At 44.1% G+C, this 18,102-nt stretch overlaps 1 protein-coding gene across 2 annotated transcripts in view; it reads left to right on the forward strand.

Moving 5' to 3' along the window:
• Positions 1–17,890, forward strand: part of LOC115112359 (ribosome quality control complex subunit TCF25-like) — a 31,332-nt gene extending 13,442 nt beyond the window's left edge. The window contains exons 12-19 of one of the 2 annotated variants that reach the window (XM_029639373.2): positions 23–182; positions 1,435–1,522; positions 1,699–1,857; positions 6,353–6,443; positions 7,118–7,197; positions 11,527–11,602; positions 16,652–16,864; positions 17,167–17,890. In XM_029639373.2, coding sequence (XP_029495233.1) covers positions 23–182; positions 1,435–1,522; positions 1,699–1,857; positions 6,353–6,443; positions 7,118–7,197; positions 11,527–11,602; positions 16,652–16,819 — 822 coding nt within the window. In that variant the 3' untranslated portion in view covers positions 16,820–16,864; positions 17,167–17,890. Of the gene's footprint in view, positions 1–22; positions 183–1,434; positions 1,523–1,698; positions 1,858–6,352; positions 6,444–7,117; positions 7,198–11,526; positions 11,603–16,651 lie in introns of both variants that reach the window. The other variant, XM_029639372.2, reaches the window with a different exon arrangement.
• Positions 17,891–18,102: the final 212 nt, after the last annotated feature.

The raw sequence follows: 18,102 nt of genomic DNA on the forward strand, positions 1-18,102 counted from the left end.
TTCCTGTGTGTGTGTTTCCCAGGTGCACAGGAACCTGTCCCAGTTGCCAAACTTTGCCTTCTCTGTGGCTCTGAGCCACTTCCACCTGAGTCAGGAGGATCAGACTGAGTCAGAGGAGAGGGAACGGCTCAAACACAAGGCTGACCTGCTGCTGCAGGACGCTCTCATCATGTTCCCTGGAGGTTAAAGTCACACACACATACACAGGCCTGAGAGGGACAGCCATCAGAATGTGTTCCACCATGGATGCTTATATAGAACACACAGGCCTGTGAGGGACAGCCATCAGAATGTGTTCCACCATGGATGCTTATATAGAACACACACACATACACAGGCCTGAGAGGGACAGCCATCAGAATGTGTTCCACCATGGATGCTTATATAGAACACACACACATACACAGGCCTGAGAGGGACAGCCATCAGAATGTGTTCCACCATGGATGCTTATATAGAACACACACACATACACAGGCCTGAGAGGGACAGCCATCAGAATGTGTTCCACCATGGATGCTTATATAGAACACACACACATACACAGGCCTGAGAGGGACAGCCATCAGAATGTGTTCCACCATGGATGCTTATATAGAACACACACACATACACAGGCCTGAGAGGGACAGCCATCAGAATGTGTTCCACCATGGATGCTTATATAGAACACACACACACACACAGGCCTGTGAGGGACAGCCATCAGAATGTGTTCCACCATGGATGCTTATATAGAACACACACACACACACAGGCCTGAGAGGGACAGCTGTCAGAATGTGTTCCACCATGGATGCTTATATAGAACACACACACATACACAGGCCTGAGAGGGACAGCCATCAGAATGTGTTCCACCATGGATGCTTATATAGAACACACACACACACAGGCCTGAGAGGGACAGCCGTCAGAATGTGTTCCACCATGGATGCTTATATAGAACACACACACACACACACAGGCCTGTGAGGGACAGCCATCAGAATGTGTTCCACCATGGATGCTTATATAGAACACACACACATACACAGGCCTGAGAGGGACAGCCATCAGAATGTGTTCCACCATGGATGCTTATATAGAACACACACACAGGCCTGAGAGGGACAGCCATCAGAATGTGTTCCACCATGGATGCTTATATAGAACACACACACACACACACACACACAGGCCTGTGAGGGACAGCCATCAGAATGTGTTCCACCATGGATGCTTATATAGAACACACACACACAGGCCTGTGAGGGACAGCCATCAGAATGTGTTCCACCATGGATGCTTATATAGAACACACACACATACACAGGCCTGAGAGGGACAGCCATCAGAATGTGTTCCACCATGGATGCTTATATAGAACACACACACAGACAGACAGACAGAAAAGAGACCTATGCCTGATATCTGTTTGTTTGTGTTCCCCAGTGTTGATGCCTCTGTTGGACCTGTGCACAGTGCAGCCAGATGCTGCTGTATCGTCACATGACTTCTTTGGACCCAGAAGCCAGTTGGGGTAAAACATCTGCTTCAACCGAGGCATCATGTCTTCCTGTCTGTCATGTCTTCCCTTTATGCACATCTTCTGTGTCAGTCAGCCTAATGGAATTGAATCATCATTTATTGGCATGAAATTGTATTAGAGTGACAAATGTAATTGTTCCTTCCTCCCATCTCTTTCCCTCTTTCTAGGCAGTCTCCTGCCCTGGCTGAACTGGTGTCTCTGTACGTGGGGCGGACGCACACCCTGTGGAGGGAGGGAGGGGTCCTGCTGTGGCTGGAGGAGTGTGTGAGGGAGGTGTTACGACGAGTCGACGCTAAAAACCCTCTGGTGGAGGACTGCCAAAACAAGTAAGAGCCCCTTGGACTCTAGACCACTGGCATTATTACCTTTCCAACCGGGCAAACTGTTCCTCGTTAACCCATTCGCCTCTATCCTCAAATTCGCACTGAGTATTTCTGTTTAATAAGTAATATTCATTGATTGTTCAGTGTGGATTCCAGGCTAGTTCACCTCCAACATTCCGTGCCTAGTGAAGGTCTTACTTACCCTTTGCACAGTTTACAAATTTTGCAGCCTTAAAATGAAATACAAAAATAGATTACATAGTTTTTCTACCATTGGTCACAACCTACTCTACACTTCCAACGTGAAAGAAAAATTATAGAACATTTTCCAAATTAATAAAATAAGATGTCTGGATTGCATATGTCTTCACACCCCAGGGTTAATACGTGGTGGAAGCACATTTGGCAGCCATTACAGCTGAAAAAACATTTGGAATAGGAATCTACCAACTTTGCACAGATGTTAGAGCAACATACAGTGGGGCAAAAAAGTATTTAGTCAGCCACCAATTGTGCAAGTTCTCCCACTTAAAAAGATGAGAGAGGCCTGTATTTTTCATCATAGGTACACTTCAACTATGACAGACAAAATGAGAGAGAAAAAATCCAGAAAATCACATTGTAGGATTTTTAATGAATTTATTTGCAAATGATGGTGGAAAATAAGTATAGCCCAGGTAAAAAGTCTGAAAACCTAACCCTGGAATAAAATGTACACCCCCAAGCTCTCTAAACCTACCCCTCATCTCCACCACCCAGTAGGATCCACCATTGTAGTCCAATCAATCATCTACCTTTGCCTCAAATGGGCCTTATCCCCCAACCTTTACTCTTAACCCCTCTTAACCCTTTGTCCTTCCCCTCGCTCATCCCTACTTAACCCTCTCCCACGTTGTCTCTCCTTTTCCTTCTCTCACCCGACATATCCCTTTATTTTCCCCCCCTCTCTCACCTTGCTTAACGATCTCTCAATCGATTTCTCCGTTTCCCACTTGCACCTCAGGCTGTCGAGGTTAGGGTCAGTGTTTGTACTGTATGTCTGTTAACCCCATGTTAATCAGAGTCATCTGACTGACCCCTCACGAGTGGAGAAGAGAGAGGTTACATAGAGAGGTTACATAGAGAGGTTACATAGAGAGGTTACACGGAGAGGTTACACGGAGAGGTTACACGGAGATGTTACACGGAGAGGTTACACGGAGAGGTTACACGGAGAGGTTACACGGAGAGGTTGCACGGAGAGGTTGCATAGAGTCTACGTTACATAGAGAGTTTACATAGGGAGTAGAGGTCGACCGATTGATCGGAATGGCCGATTAATTAGGGCCGATTTCAACAATCGGAAATCGGTAATTTTGGACGCCGATTTTGCCAATTTTTTATTATTGTTATTATTTTATTTTTTTACACCTTTATTTAATATTTTTTTATCTAGGCAAGTCAGTTAAAACACATTCTTATTTTCATTGACGGCCTAGGAACGGTGGGTTTTACCTTGTCAGCTCAGGGATTCAATCTTGCAACCTTACGGTTAACTAGTCCAACGCTCTAACCACCTGCCTCACGAGGAGCCCGCCTGTTACGCGAATGCAGTAAGAAGCCAAGGTAAGTTGCTAGCTAGCATTAAACTTATCTTATAAAAAAACAATCAATCAATCATAATCACTAGTTAACTACACATGGTTGATGATATTACTAGTTTATCTAGCGTGTCCTGTGTTGCATATAATCGATGCAGTGTGCATTCGTGAAAAAGGACTGTCGTTGCTCCAACGTGTACCTAACCATAAACACCAATGCATTTCTTAAAATCAATACACAGAAGTATATATTTTTAAACCTGCATATTTAGCTAAAGGAAATCCAGGTTAGCAGGCAATATTAACCAGGGGAAATTGTGTCACTTCTCTTGCGTTCATTGCACGCAGAGTCAGGGTATATGCAACAGTTTGGGCCGGCTGGCTCATTGCGAACTAATTTGCCAGAATTTTACGTAATTATGACATAACATTGAAGGTTGTGCAATGTAACAGGAATATTTAGACTGATGGATGCCACCCGTTAGATAAAATACGGAACGGTTCACTGAAAGAATAAACGTCTTGTTTTCGCGATTTATAGTTTCCAGATTCGACCATATTAATGACCTAAGGCTCGCATTTCTGTGTGTTATTATGTTATAATTAAATCTATGATTTGATAGAGCAGAGTCTGACTGAGCGATGGTAGGCACCAGCAGGCTCATAAGCATTAATTCAAACAGCACTTTCGTGCGTTTTGCCAGCAGCTCTGCTGTTTATGACTTCAAGCCTATCAACTCCCGAGATTAGGCTGGTGTAACGATGTGATGTGAAATGTCTAGCTAGTTAGCGGGGTGCGTGCTAATAGCGTTTCAAACGTCACTCGCTCTGAGACTTGGAGTGATTGTTTCCCTTGCTCTGCATGGGTAACGCTGCTTCGAGGGTGGCTGTTGTCGTTGTGTTCCTGGTTCGAGCCCAGGTAGGGGCGAGGAGAGGGACGGAAGCTATACTGTTACACTGGCAAAACTAAAGTGCCTATAAGAACATCCAATAGTCAAAGGTATATGAAATACAAATGGTATAGAGAGAAATAGTCCTATAATTCCTATAATAACTACAACCTAAAACTTCTTACCTGGGAATGTTGAAGACTCATGTTGAAAGGAACCACCAGCTTTCATATGTTCTGAGCAAGGAACTTAAACGTTAGCTTTCTTACATGGCACATATTGCACTTTTACTTTCTTCTCCAACACTTTGTTTTTGCATTATTTAAACCAAAGTGAACATGTTTCATTATTTATTTGAGGCTAAATTGATTTTATTGATGTATTATATTAAGTTAAAATAAGTGTTCATTCAGTATTATTGTAATTGTCATTATTACAAATACATTTAAAAAAATCGGCCGATTAATCGATATCGGCCTTTTTTTGTCCTCCAATAATCGGTATCGGCGTTGAAAAATCATAATCGGTCGACCTCTAATAGAGAGTTTTTACATAGAGAGGTTACATGGAGAGTTTACGTAGAGAGTTTACGTAGAGAGTTTACGTAGAGAGTTTACGTAGAGAGGTTACGTAGAGAGTTTACGTAGAGAGGTTACGTAGAGAGGTTACGTAGAGAGGTTAGAGAGGTTACGTAGAGAGGTTACGTAGAGAGGTTACGTAGAGAGGTTACGTAGAGAGGTTACGTAGAGAGTTTACATAGAGACGTTACATAGAGACTTTACATAGAGAGTTTACATAGAGACAGGTCATAACGTGCTCTTTGCGCTCCAGGGGTCCTAATGTTTATGGGTTGTTTTCTCACTGTCAGAAGTCCTGATCCCTATACTACAAATGTAGTTTGAGGAGTTGCCGAGGTAACTTTGGTCTGAGTTCAATTTGGGATTACCGGTATCACAAATGTGGCTTACCTTTTAGCCAGGTACATTTCTATGGCAACCAATCCTTCAGATCTAACTTGCTCCAAGGCAGGCTAACTCAGGGCTAACTACATTTATCCTGAATGGAGTGTCTGAGCTGCAAGTTGAGGACCAATGAAATCAGATTCCCTCCCTCTCTCAAAGATTACTTCATCATTCACTTCATTTGAGACAGACAACTAATTAAAGATTTTATTCATCAAATGTGTTTTTGTGTGTGAAAGAAATAGTAATGGTTAAAATACCTATCACATTACACATAGTAATGACCGATGCATTCAAAACTTCACGCACAGTAAAACTTTTGTATGACCCAATACAGTTGTTTTATTATAAGAGGAAAAAGATGCTCATGCATTGGTAACCACACCAAAGTAATTCAATAAAGACTGCACTTAGAAGTCTATTTCACACCATAGCCTGCTGAATTTGCCAGATAACTTTTCTTTCATTTTGATTTATGCACAAATTAAAATGTGGCACTGACTTGCCCATGGATTGATGTTTCAGTATTGTCTCAATGAAGAGTTAGGCGTTCGACTAGAAGATTACCCCTATTCCTTAGATTAAATAGCATGCCTTAATGGAGAATCTCCTTGGAAAGTGCTTTTTAGTCTAGGAAAAGGCTTAATCTAGGTCTGAGAAACCATCCATAAGTCTACGACAAATCTGCAAAAGTTATTGTTTCATAAGTGTTGAGGCAACACTTTTAGATTAAATATAGCAATGTTACATTTCGATGTCAGGAAGAAATCAAAGGAACCTCCTGAAATGAGGCATATTGGCTTATGTCTCTTTTTATTTGATTATTATTATTAATATATATTTGTTGTACTTTTACCCCTTTTTCGTGATCCCGGCCGGCCAAGCCCTCCCCTAACCCGGACGAAGCTGGGTCAATTGTGTACCGCCTCATGGGTCTCCCGGTCACGGCTGGCTGTGACACAGTCTGGATTCGAACCAGTGCCTTAGACTGCTGCACCGCTCGGGAGGCCCTGGCCTATGTGTCTCTGACTTTGGTTTCCTCTCCTGTCTCCTCCACCCCCCCTAGGAGGAAGCAGAGGTACCAGAGTGCCCCCCTGAACATCCATCGCCACGTCATCCTGTCTGAAATCAAAGAGGCCACCTCCACTCTACCGCTGGTGAGAGACTCAGGCAACAGCCACTCTACTATACCCTGGTCACCAGTTCTGTTTCTGATTGAGCCCAGTAATCCATTGTCATGCTGTTTGTCATTTGTTCAATCAGAAACAGATTTGGCAACCAGGTTTACTCTATTATTAAGTCTGTGTCTCATATAGCACCCTATCCCCTTATATTGCATGACTTTTGACCAGCCATAACCCTGGTCAATCGTAGCACACAGTATTTAGGGGAATAGAGTGAATTATCTAATCATAGTATAATTTTCTTGCTGCTTTATCACATGATCATGAATGGTTGTATTCATTCATTCTGTACAATGTATATCCTGTATGTTTATAACATGAAATGTCCCAAAGAGTAAATGTTGTTTACAGGAGAGTAGCGTACACATACACAACCGCTACAGTACAGAGCATGCCAAATTATGCTGAGAATGTAGTCCTCTAATTCAAAGAGATAAATAACAACTGGCATACGGCTTTCTTATTGGTTCCATGAAGAACCCAATCCAATATAATGATTGGACCTCCTCATCGAGAGGTCCTCATAACACAAACGAGATCAACTTGATGTTTTGGATGCATGACAATTACAACAGTAACAGAGTTTTAGTGAGGATAGGCCTTCAATATGTTTACTGTAATGGTGAATTGTGTGTGTTCTCTCCCAGGAGGTGACCACTCAGTCGGTGATGGGGTTCGATCCTCTCCCCCCGCTGGACTCAGTGGTCTCATACACCCGGCCTGAGAGGTAACCCTCCAAACATGTCCTAACTTGTGTCATTATACATATCTTGTGCAAGGGAGGGTATGTACCAGTGCAGGTTTTTACATAGTACACAAAATATAAACACTACCGTTCAACATTTTGAGGTCACTTAGAAATGTCCTTATTTTTTGTCATTTAAATAACATCAAATTGATCAGAAATATAGTGTAGACTGGCAGCTTCATTAAATAGTACACGTAGAACACCAGTCTCAACGTCAACAGTGAAGAGGCGACTCCGGGATGCTGGCCTTCTAGGCAGAGTTCCTCTGTGTTCTTTTGCCCATCTTAATCTCTTCTTTTTATTGGCCAGTCTGAGATATGGCTTTTTCTTTGCAACTCTGCCTAGAAGGCCAGCGTCCCGGAGTCGCCTCTCCGGAGTCGCCTCACTGTTGACGTTGAGACTGGTGTTTTGCGGGTACTATTTAATGAAGCTGCCAGTTGAGGACTTGTGAGGCGTCTGTTTCTCAAACTAGACACTCTAATGTACTTGTCCTCTTGCTCAGTTGTGCACCGGGGCCTCCCACTCCTCTTTCTATTCTGGTTAAAACCAGTTTGCGCTGTTCTGTGAAGGGAGTAGTACACAGCGTTGCACGAGATCTTCAGTTTCTTGGCAGTTTCTCGCATGGAATAGCCTTCATTTCTCAGAACAAGAATAGACTGACGTGTTTCAGAAGAAAGTTCTTCGTTTTCTGGCCATTTTGAGCCTGTAATCAAACCCACAAATGCTGATGCTCCACATACTCAACTAGTCTAAAGAAGGACAGTTTTATTGCTTCTTTAATCAGAACAACAGTTTTCAGCTGTGCTAACATAATTGCAAAAGGGTTTTCTAATGATCAATTAGCCTTTTAAAATGATATACTTGGATGAGCTAACACAACATACCATTGGAACACAGGAGTGATGGTTGCTGTAAATGGGCCTCTGTACGCCTATGTAAATATTCCATAACAAATCAGCCATTTACATTTACACTGTATTTCTGATCAATTTGATGTTATTTTAATGGACAAAAACTTAATTCTTTTTTTAAAACAAGGACATTTCTAAGTGACCCCAAACTTTTGAACGGTAGTGTACATATATTATATATATACAGTGCATTCGGAAAGTATTCAGAGCCCTTGACTTTTTTGACATTTTGTTACGTTGCTGTTCTAAAAATGATTAATATATTTTTTCCTCGTAAATCTACACACAATACCTCATAATGACAAAGCAAAAACAGTTTTGGGACATTTTTGCAAAAGTATAAAAAAAAAAAAAAGTATTCAAAACCTATACTCAGTACTTTGTTGAAGCACCTTTGGCAGTGATTACAGCCTCGAGTCTTCTTGGATATGACGATACAAGCTTGGCACACCTGTATTTGGGGAGTTTCTCCCATTCTTCTCTACAGATCCTCTCAAGGTCTGTCAGGTTGGACGGGGAGCGTCGCTGCACAGCTATTTTCAGGTCTCTCCAGAGATGTTTGATTGGGTTCAAGTCCAGACTCTGGCTGGGCCACTCAGGGACATTCAGAGACTTGTCCCGAAGCCACGCCTGTGTTGTCTTGGCTGTGTGCTTAGGGTCGTTGTCATGTTGGAAGGTGAACCTTCACCCTAGTCCGAGGTCCTGAGTGCTCTGGAGCTTCAAGGATCTTTCTGTACTTTGCTCCGTTCATTTTTCCGGAGGCTAGTCCAGTCCCTGCCACTGAAAAACATCCCCACAGCATGATGCTACCACCACCATGCTTCACCGTAGGGATGGTGCCAGGTTTCCTCCAGACATGACGCTTGGCATTCAGGCCAATCTTGGTTTCATCAGACCAGAGAATCTTGTTTCTCATGGTCTGAGAGTCTTTAGGTGCCTTTTGATGGAGAGCTGCAGAGATGGTTGTCCTTCCGGAAGGTTCTCCCATCTCCACAGAGGAACTCGCGAGCTCTGTCAGAGTGACCATCGGGTTCTCGGTCACGTCCCTGACCAAGGCCCTTCTCCCCCAATTGCTCAGTTTGGCCGGGCGGTCTGCTCTAGGAAGAGTCTTGGTGGTTCCAAACTTCTTCCATTTAAGAATGATGAGACCTGTGCCTCGACACAATCCTGTCTCGGAGCTCTACGGACAATTCTTTCGACGTCATGGCTTGGTTTTTGCTCTGACATGCACTGTCAAATGTGGGACCTTATATAGACAGGTGTGTGCCTTTTCAAATCATGTCTAATCAATTGAATTTACCACAGGTGGACTCCAATCAAGTTGTAGAAACATATCAAGGATGATCAATGGAAACAGGATGCACCTGAGCTCAATTTGGAGTCTCATAGTAAAGGGTCTAAATACTTGTGTAAAGAAAGTTTACTTTTTTATTTTTTTAAATAATATATAATGTGCAAAAATGTCTAAACCTGTTTTTGCTTTGTCATTATGGAGTGTAGTGTGTCAATTGATGAGGAAAACAATTAATTTAATCCATTTGTGGAAAAAAGTCAAGGGGTCTGAATACTTTCCGAATGCACTGTAGCTAGTTATAGAATGTGGCTCCTTCAGGGCCTCCCGGGTGGCGCAGTGGTCTAGGGCACTGCATCGCCCAGGCTCAGTTGCAGCCGGCCGCAACCGGGAGGTCCGTGGGGCGACCCACAATTGGCCTAGCGTCGTCCGGGTTAGAGAGGTTTTGGCCAGTAGGGATATCCTTGTCTCATCGCGCACCAGCGACTCCTGTGGCGGGCTGGGCGCAGTGCACGCTAACCAAGGTCGCCAGGTGCACGGTGTTTCCTCCGACACATTGGTGTGGCTGGCTTCCGGGTTGGATGCGCGCTTCGCCTCTCCCGAGCCGGTACGGGAGTTGTAGCGATGAGACAAGATAGTAATTACTAACAATTGGATACCACGAAATTGGGCAGAAAAGGGGGTAAAAATTTAAAAAAAGAATGTGGCTCCTTCAGATTGCTAGGTTCTTCTCTATAGGTCTACTTGGATCAGCAATCCTGTCAGTGCCTCTGGACTGAAAACCAAGAGTCAGGACAGTATCTGCTTGTGTTTTCCTAAGCAGAACCAATACAGCTTGGTTTGTTTCAGTCTACCTAAGGCTGTCTGGCCCACTGGCCACTGACTCCATTGAGGATCTCTAATGAAGGTATATTAGAGTACAGTGTAAGGGGATGGGGGTGATCCATTTGTAATGTTCAGGAGTGTGGACATTGGAAAGGCACACGGTTATGTAGGCCGGGGGAGGTGAATTAACCCTCTCTCTGTCTTTGCCAATGGTGACAAACGCCATTGATGTACATTTGGCATAAAGAATAGCCTTGATTTCACCAGCTTGCATCTCTCCTCTTAATGGTCTATCCCTGACACACCCTTCCTTCTCTGCCTCCCTTCTTTCTCTCCCTCCCACCTATCTCTCTCTTCTCCCCTCTCGCTGTCATCAGTTTCTCTGAAATAGCATGTGGTTACAGGAGTGTTGTGGGTTCCTGACTGAGGCCTCTTTCCTCCCATCTTGTGATAGCTGTTAACCAGCAGAGTCAGTGGTGGATGGTAGGGAGGCATCAAACCATCAGAGAGGCGAATACGGTGACAACGAATAACATGACAAATTGACTCCTAGTCAAGGGAAAGTGTAGCATTTGTTTTAAGTGGGGAAGACCTAATTTTCTGAGGGCTGTTGTGTGGAGCACACTGTACATACTGTACCCTGTCCTGATGATCTCTGGTGAGAATTACTTAGAATGACAGCCCACCCATGTCTGAGGACAGCCCACCCATGTCTGAGGACAGCCCATCCATGTCTGAGGACAGCCCACCCATGTCTGAGGACAGCCCACCCATGTCTGAGGACAGCCCACCCATGTCTGAGGACAGCCCACCCATGTCTGAGGACAGCCCACCCATGTCTGAGGACAGCCCACCCATGTCTGAGGACAGATCTACAGTGAGGTCCAAAAGTACTTAGACAGTGACACTTTGTTGGAATGGTTAATAATACATTATCATGTATTTCTATTGGGCACATAATCTGAAACACAACCAAAACTAACTGCAAATGCATCCAACAAGTTTGGAGTATTACAAGCTTGTTGTAGTCGGGACCAAATATATGAGACCAATTACTAAACTTTTGACTACTTTAATACACATATAGCTACATTTGCCCAATACTTTTGGTTCTCTAAAATGTGTTCACTATGTACACATTCCAAAGTGCAGGAGTACAGAGTGAAAACAAAACATGGACCTCACTGTATATGATGGTTGATATCATTTATGGTCATGGGAGAATCGTATTGTATGCTTGTGTTATCTTGTTAGCTTTCTCACTTGTCTCTGTGTTTGCAGGCAGAGGGTGGGAGCCTCCAATGAGAGCACCCTGTCACTGTTCTTCCGCTCTCTGCTGCCAAACTTCAACCTGCAGGTAAGTGAGTGAGCTAGGCCAAGGGGGAGCTACAGTAGACTAGGGGTATGCAACCATGGTCCTCGGGAGCTGCAGTGTCAGGCAGATGGCTTGGGTTCTTTCGTTCAAGTCCGTGCCTGATTTAGTTAGATCTGGAAAATTCTGATTCCAATCAGTGACATTAATGGATATGGATTTGACAAAGAAGTAGCAGAGGAAGAGGACATCAGCAGACACTGTGGTCCCTGAGGACAGAGCTGCATGCCCCCAAGCATGGCAAATCTAAGAAAAGGTCCTCTGCATCATAGAACATCATGACTGCTTGTCCTTTGACCCCAATGTCCCATCTCCTGTTAATGACCTCATAAACCAACGTGTGTGTGTGTCTCTCTGTCTGTCTGACTGTATTGTGTGTTTTTTAACATAGGGCAGGGACCTTGAATAAGATGGCATGTGAAACACAGCCTCATAACGATAATATAGTTAGCATCTCCACTCTGCCTTTCCCAATGGGAGACCAATAGGGAACATCGGCTGTTGAGGCATATGACCTCCCCACACACGGAAGAGTGTAAAAACAAATATATAAAGATCACAGGATATTTCAGTTGGCACGTTGCTGCAGCAGACAATGAAAACATTCATAAAGTGAACCGAGAGTCAAAGAACCTGGTCCGTCGCCTCCTCAGGGCTTCCAGATTCCTCACATACACTAGCCCACACTGTTGCTAGGCCACGGTCAGCGGGATGAGACGTCATCATAATAATCTCAAAACATTTGTGGGAGTGCTGAGCTAATGGAGACATCCTGGGCTACTGTTGGGCTGAGCTAATGGAGACATCCTGGGCTACTGTTGGGCTGAGCTAATGGAGACATCCTGGGCTACTGTTGGGCTGAGCTAATGGAGACATCCTGGGCTACTGTTGGGCTGAGCTAATGGAGACATCCTGGGCTACTGTTGGGCTGAACTAATGGAGACATCCTGGGCTACTGTTGGACTGAGCTAATGGAGACATCCTGGGCTACTGTTGGGCTGAGCTAATGGAGACATCCTGGACTACTGTTGGGCTGAACTAATGGAGACATCCTGGGCTACTGTTGGACTGAGCTAATGGAGACATCCTGGGCTACTGTTGGGCTGAGCTAATGGAGACATCCTGGACTACTGTTGGGCTGAACTAATGGAGACATCCTGGGCTACTGTTGGGCTGAGCTAATGGAGACATCCTGGGCTACTGTTGGGCTGAGCTAATGGAGACATCCTGGGCTACTGTTGGGCTGAGCTAATGGAGACATCCTGGGCTACTGTTGGGCTGAGCTAATGGAGACATCCTGGGCTACTGTTGGGCTGAGCTAATGGAGACATCCTGGGCTACTGTTGGGCTGAACTAATGGAGACATCCTGGGCTACTGTTGGGCTGAGCTAATGGAGATATCCTGGGCTACTGTTGGGCTGAGCTAATGGAGACATCCTGGGCTACTGTTGGCACAAAGGGTTCTGACAGGATGGAAGGGAACATTGATTAGCTGGAGTTTAGGTAGATATTCCCTAACCCTCTGGATGTTTCTGAATGGATTAACCATACGACTCATTTCATGCCTATTTGCTCCATGGCCAAGCCTTAGAAAGTGCTTCTGAGTAGCTTCCTTCTCCACTAGATCTACTGCAGATCAAGTCTACAGTAGTGTAAGTCTACAGTAGTGTAACTTTGCCACAGAAAAACGGGTTCCTATGTTGGAACTAACCAATATGGCCCATGAAGAACATGCTCTTGAAATAGTGTTTTCTGGTGCGTTTTGGACATGTCCGAACAATGTTGACCCATTGACGATGTTATGTAGTGTCTGACTCTGACCTCTATCTGATGTCCAATAACACAATCTGATCACAATCTACAACCAACACTTTGTGACAGTTGGCATCGGAGGCCTAACAAAGTTTAGCTTCATCATTTGATACAGCACAGATCGTGGAGAAAGATTGACGGGGCAAACTTGGCTTTTGGTACAAGAACTCTTGATTGACTCCGTGTTTTGCATGGGCTAACTTGATTTGAAACCATTTACTGCTATGGATTGGCTAGCCTCTCTTTGATGCACTGTTTTTAATGGTGCGTTACTTGAGTCCTGTTGAAGCAGAACAGACAACTGTTGCATTTCAAGAGAGAGTCTTGATTCCTCTGACTCAGTGTTGTCCACGGCAACCAACGAGGAGGGAATGTACTGTCCGCCCCATTGCCCCCTGCTTCTCAGGCAGAGTGGAGAGGATGTAAAGAGTGGGCAGTGTCACACAGGGTGACATACACAAGAGACAGACGGTGACAAACACCCCTGGAGAGGAGAGGATAAGCACTCAGCAGCCTGGCACCAGCAACCAGAGGATAGCCTATATTTACACATCACATTGTCTCTCGTCATGTTGACCTACTTCAGAACATTCCTTTGTCTATAAAAAAAGATCCACATGATCAAAACATCAATGGACAGTAAACATGTGTGGGAGTGATTTTTATATTTGATGAGGTGTCCCACACTGACTGGCAGTGTGTTGCCATGTAACCTTGTGCAGTGAGATGCAACGTGGTGTGAAGGAAGCAAAGCATCGTCTCCTATTATAGTTACTCTCCAATGTCCATGCCAGTACGGAGTGTAGCTAGCCACACTAGTGATCAGAGGACATGCGGCTAATTGTAAAGATAATCACTAATGTGGACCACCAACCTGGGCGCTCCAGTGTCCTCAGGTCCTCCTGTGCCACAACTGACCATGCAAGTTCCAGAAACACCCACTGACCAAAAGCGTTTTAACCAAGAGGGACCACCTTTTTTTATGCAGCTACTTTTAAACCATCTTCAGACTTATCTGATTAGGAAGAGGAAGAGATGCAATTACGATAAGAATGAGACAGTTTAGGAGGAAGAGATGCTGTCTGCTTTCAGTTGTTTTATTGCACTGTTAGAATAGCTACAGTGTTATCCAACAGGTCTGAAATCACAATTTAGGTGTGTTGGAAATTAAATGAATCTAAATAATGTATGTTCTGTGTGAAAATCCCAAAAAACTTAGATACAAAACACTGACATACAAGTATGTCACCTAGGGTCGTACAAAGCTCCTGTTTGTCTCTTAAAATTAATTTGTTTACGCGTGATACCTTATTGCAACGTTTGAAACATTTTGAACCTGAGTGAGACAGGAGAGAATAATGTGGTGTTCTTAAGAGATGGCATTGTGCTTTTCCTGGTGAATTTAAGCAACACATACACATACAGTGTATTCGGGAGGTATTCAGGCTCCTTGACTTTTTCAATTTTGTTACATTACAGCCTTATTCTAAAATGGATTTAAATACATTTTATACACACAATACCCCATAATAACAAAACATTTTTGTTGTTGTCATTAAAAAAAAAAAGTATTCTGACCCTTTGCTATGAAATTGAGCTCAGGTGCATCCTGTTTCCATTGATCATCCTTTTTTATTTTATTCTTTTACCCCTTTTTCTCCCCAATTTTGTGGTATCCAATTGGTAGTTACAGTCTTGTCTCATAGCTGCAACTCCCGTACGGACTCAGGAGAAGCGAAGGTCGAGAGCCGTGCATCCTCCAAAACACAACCCACCAAGCTTCTTGACACAATGCCCTCTTAACCCGGAAGCCAGCCACGCCAATGTGTCGGAGGAAACACAGTACACCTGGTGACCGTGCCAGCATGCACTGCGCCCGGCCCTCCACAGGGGTCGCTATAGTGCGTGCTGGGCCAATTGTGCGCCGCCCCATGGGTCTCCCGGTCGTGGCCGGCTGCGACAGAGCCTAGACTCGAACCCAGACTCTAGTGGCACAGCTGGCACTGCGATGCAGTGGCTTAGACCACTGCGCCACTCGGGAGGCCCCTCCATTGATCATCCTTGAGATGTTTCAACAACTTGGAGTCCACCTGTGGTAAATTCAATTGATTGAACATGATTTGGAAAGGCACAAACCGGTCTATACAAGGTCCCACAGTTGACAGTGCATGTCAGTGCAAAAACCAAGCCATGAGGTCAAAGGAATTGTCTGTAGAGCTCCGAGACAGGATTGTGTCGAGGCACAGATCTGGGGAAGGGTAGCAACATTTTTTTGCAGCATTGAAGGTCCCCAAGAACACAGGGGCCTCTGTCATTCTTAAATGGAAGAAGTTTGGAAACACCTGGACTCTAGAGCTGGCTGCCTCGCCAAACCGAGCAATTGGGAGAGAAGGGCCTTGGTCAGGGAGGTGACCAAGAACCACCAATCAGGCCTTTATGGTAGAGTGCCCAGACAGAAGCCAATCCACAGTAAAAGGCACATGACAGCCCGCTTGGGGTTTGCCAAAAGGCAACTAAAGACTCTCAAAAAATGAGAAACTAGATTCTCTGGTCTGATGAAATCAAGACTGAACTCTTTGGCCTGAATGCCAAGCGTCACGTCTGGAGGAAACCTGGCAGCATCATGCTGTGGAGGTGTCTTTCAGTGGGAGGGAGTGGGAGACTAGTCAGGATTGAGGGAAAGATGAACGGAGCAAAATAAAGAGGTCCTTTATGAAAACCTGCTCCAGGGTGCTCAGGACCTCAGACTGGGGTGAAGTTTCACCTTCCAACAGGACAACGACCCTAAGCACACAGCCAAGACAATGCAGAAGTGGCTTCGGGACAAGTCTCAATGTCGTTGAGTGGCTCAGCCAGAGCCCGACTTGAACCCGAGGTATACAAGTGTACCAAGCTTGTAGTGTCATTACCAAGAAGACTCGAGGCTGTACTCACTGCCAAAGGTGCTACACTAAAGTACTGAGTTAAGGGTCTGTAAATGTGATACTTAAAAAGATATATAACTTTTTTTGCTTTGTCATTATGGGGTATTGTGGGTAGATTGATGAGGGGGGAAATGATTTATTCCATTTTAGAATAAGGCTGTAATGTAACAAAATGTGGAAAAAGGGAAGGGATCTGAATACTTTCCGAATGCACTGTATACACATACACACACTTCCGTATTGTCATGTTCAGTGATGATTAGAATTACTGCTCACACTCTAGTCACTGTCTCTGCAGGGTGAGCCGATGCCGCAGGATGACCTGGAAGTAGCTCAGGCAGGTCGGGAGCTGAACCAAGAAGTAAATCGTCTGATGGTGGCCATGAGGGACATGCTGGCCAACATCCAGTTTCAGGAGCCACCTAGAGAGGACAACCCTGACAGAGACGAGGGGGAGTGGGACTGAGATGAGGAGGATACAGAGAGAGGTGGAGTGAGACTTGAGGGAGAGGTACATAGAGCTGTGAATAGATAGAAGAAAATAAAAGGTTTATTAAGATGAATGGAGTTGGAGTACAGCAGGGTGGTAGGAGGATGAAGAGTGAGTGAGGGAATAGATTCAGTGAGGGTAGCAGTAATAGATGTACTGTAACCTTAAAGAAAGAAATGGTAGGTCATCTATATGACCCAAACATCAAACAAACTCTCCCTTTCTGATATAGGCACAGTAGTATCACCTCTTCCTCCTGTCATCGTCAAGACAGTCCATCAGCCCTCTCTCCTTCCTCATGTTGTCCCATTCTCTTTCCTCAGGACAGTTGTTCTTACTGATCGAGAAGATCAGGAGGCTGCGTTCATCAAGAAAATAAATGTATTTTTTAAAAGAACATTGCTTATCAAAAAAATGAATATTGTGTTTCATCAGAAGGATAATGATGCCATCCTGCTACAGTATATCTGTAGTGGAATTATTTATGATTGAATAAATCCCTATGGTGTTGTCTTAGCAACCAAACGTCGTACACACATTGACAGTCTACTGCCATACGAGTTGATGAGAGTCAGGATAAAGGTTAATGAGCGTCTGATAAGTCAGAATTATACAGTAATTCACCTTGTGAGTGGAACAAATGGACTTAATCTCTTATTCCGTTTTTAATATTGGCCATAACAACTTTGATTTTTAACTTCAACTCCCAATTAACCCTGTTCATCATTGAATATAAAATGCTGTTGTCTTAGAAATCTGATTTTGAGGATAATATTCAAACTGATCAGGATATTTTTCTGTTGTGACTCTCTATAAAGAGGTATGTTTAACCTTACCTGAAATCAATTCTAGGCTGTTTATTAACTAGGGCCCGAAGTTGGTCCCAATGAGGTCATGTTGGCAGGAAAAACTACTGGCCCAAGTCATCTGTTAATGTCAGGAAAGGATTGCATGATATCCAACCCACTACTGTAAATACTCTGCGTAGAAATCATTTATTACACAAGCTAATGTAAAGACAATAAACTTGATGTTCATATGGTTCAATACTGACTTGAGTAAAAATACATATTTCATAATTAATCTCTTTCCAGGCCAATAGGGGGTTCATTCTGTGTCTTGGCCTCCCAAGCCGCCTGATCATGAGTGTTTGCTGCACGGTGAGTGGTAATCAGTCTAGAAATTACAAGGCTATCTGTGTCTACCATCCAAAAATAAATGTCCTTTCACTTATCTTGAAGTCTTTGATGCTGAGAAGA

This window comes from Oncorhynchus nerka, linkage group LG28, assembly GCF_034236695.1.
Source record: "Oncorhynchus nerka isolate Pitt River linkage group LG28, Oner_Uvic_2.0, whole genome shotgun sequence".
NCBI classification, from domain to species: Eukaryota; Metazoa; Chordata; class Actinopteri; order Salmoniformes; family Salmonidae; genus Oncorhynchus; species Oncorhynchus nerka.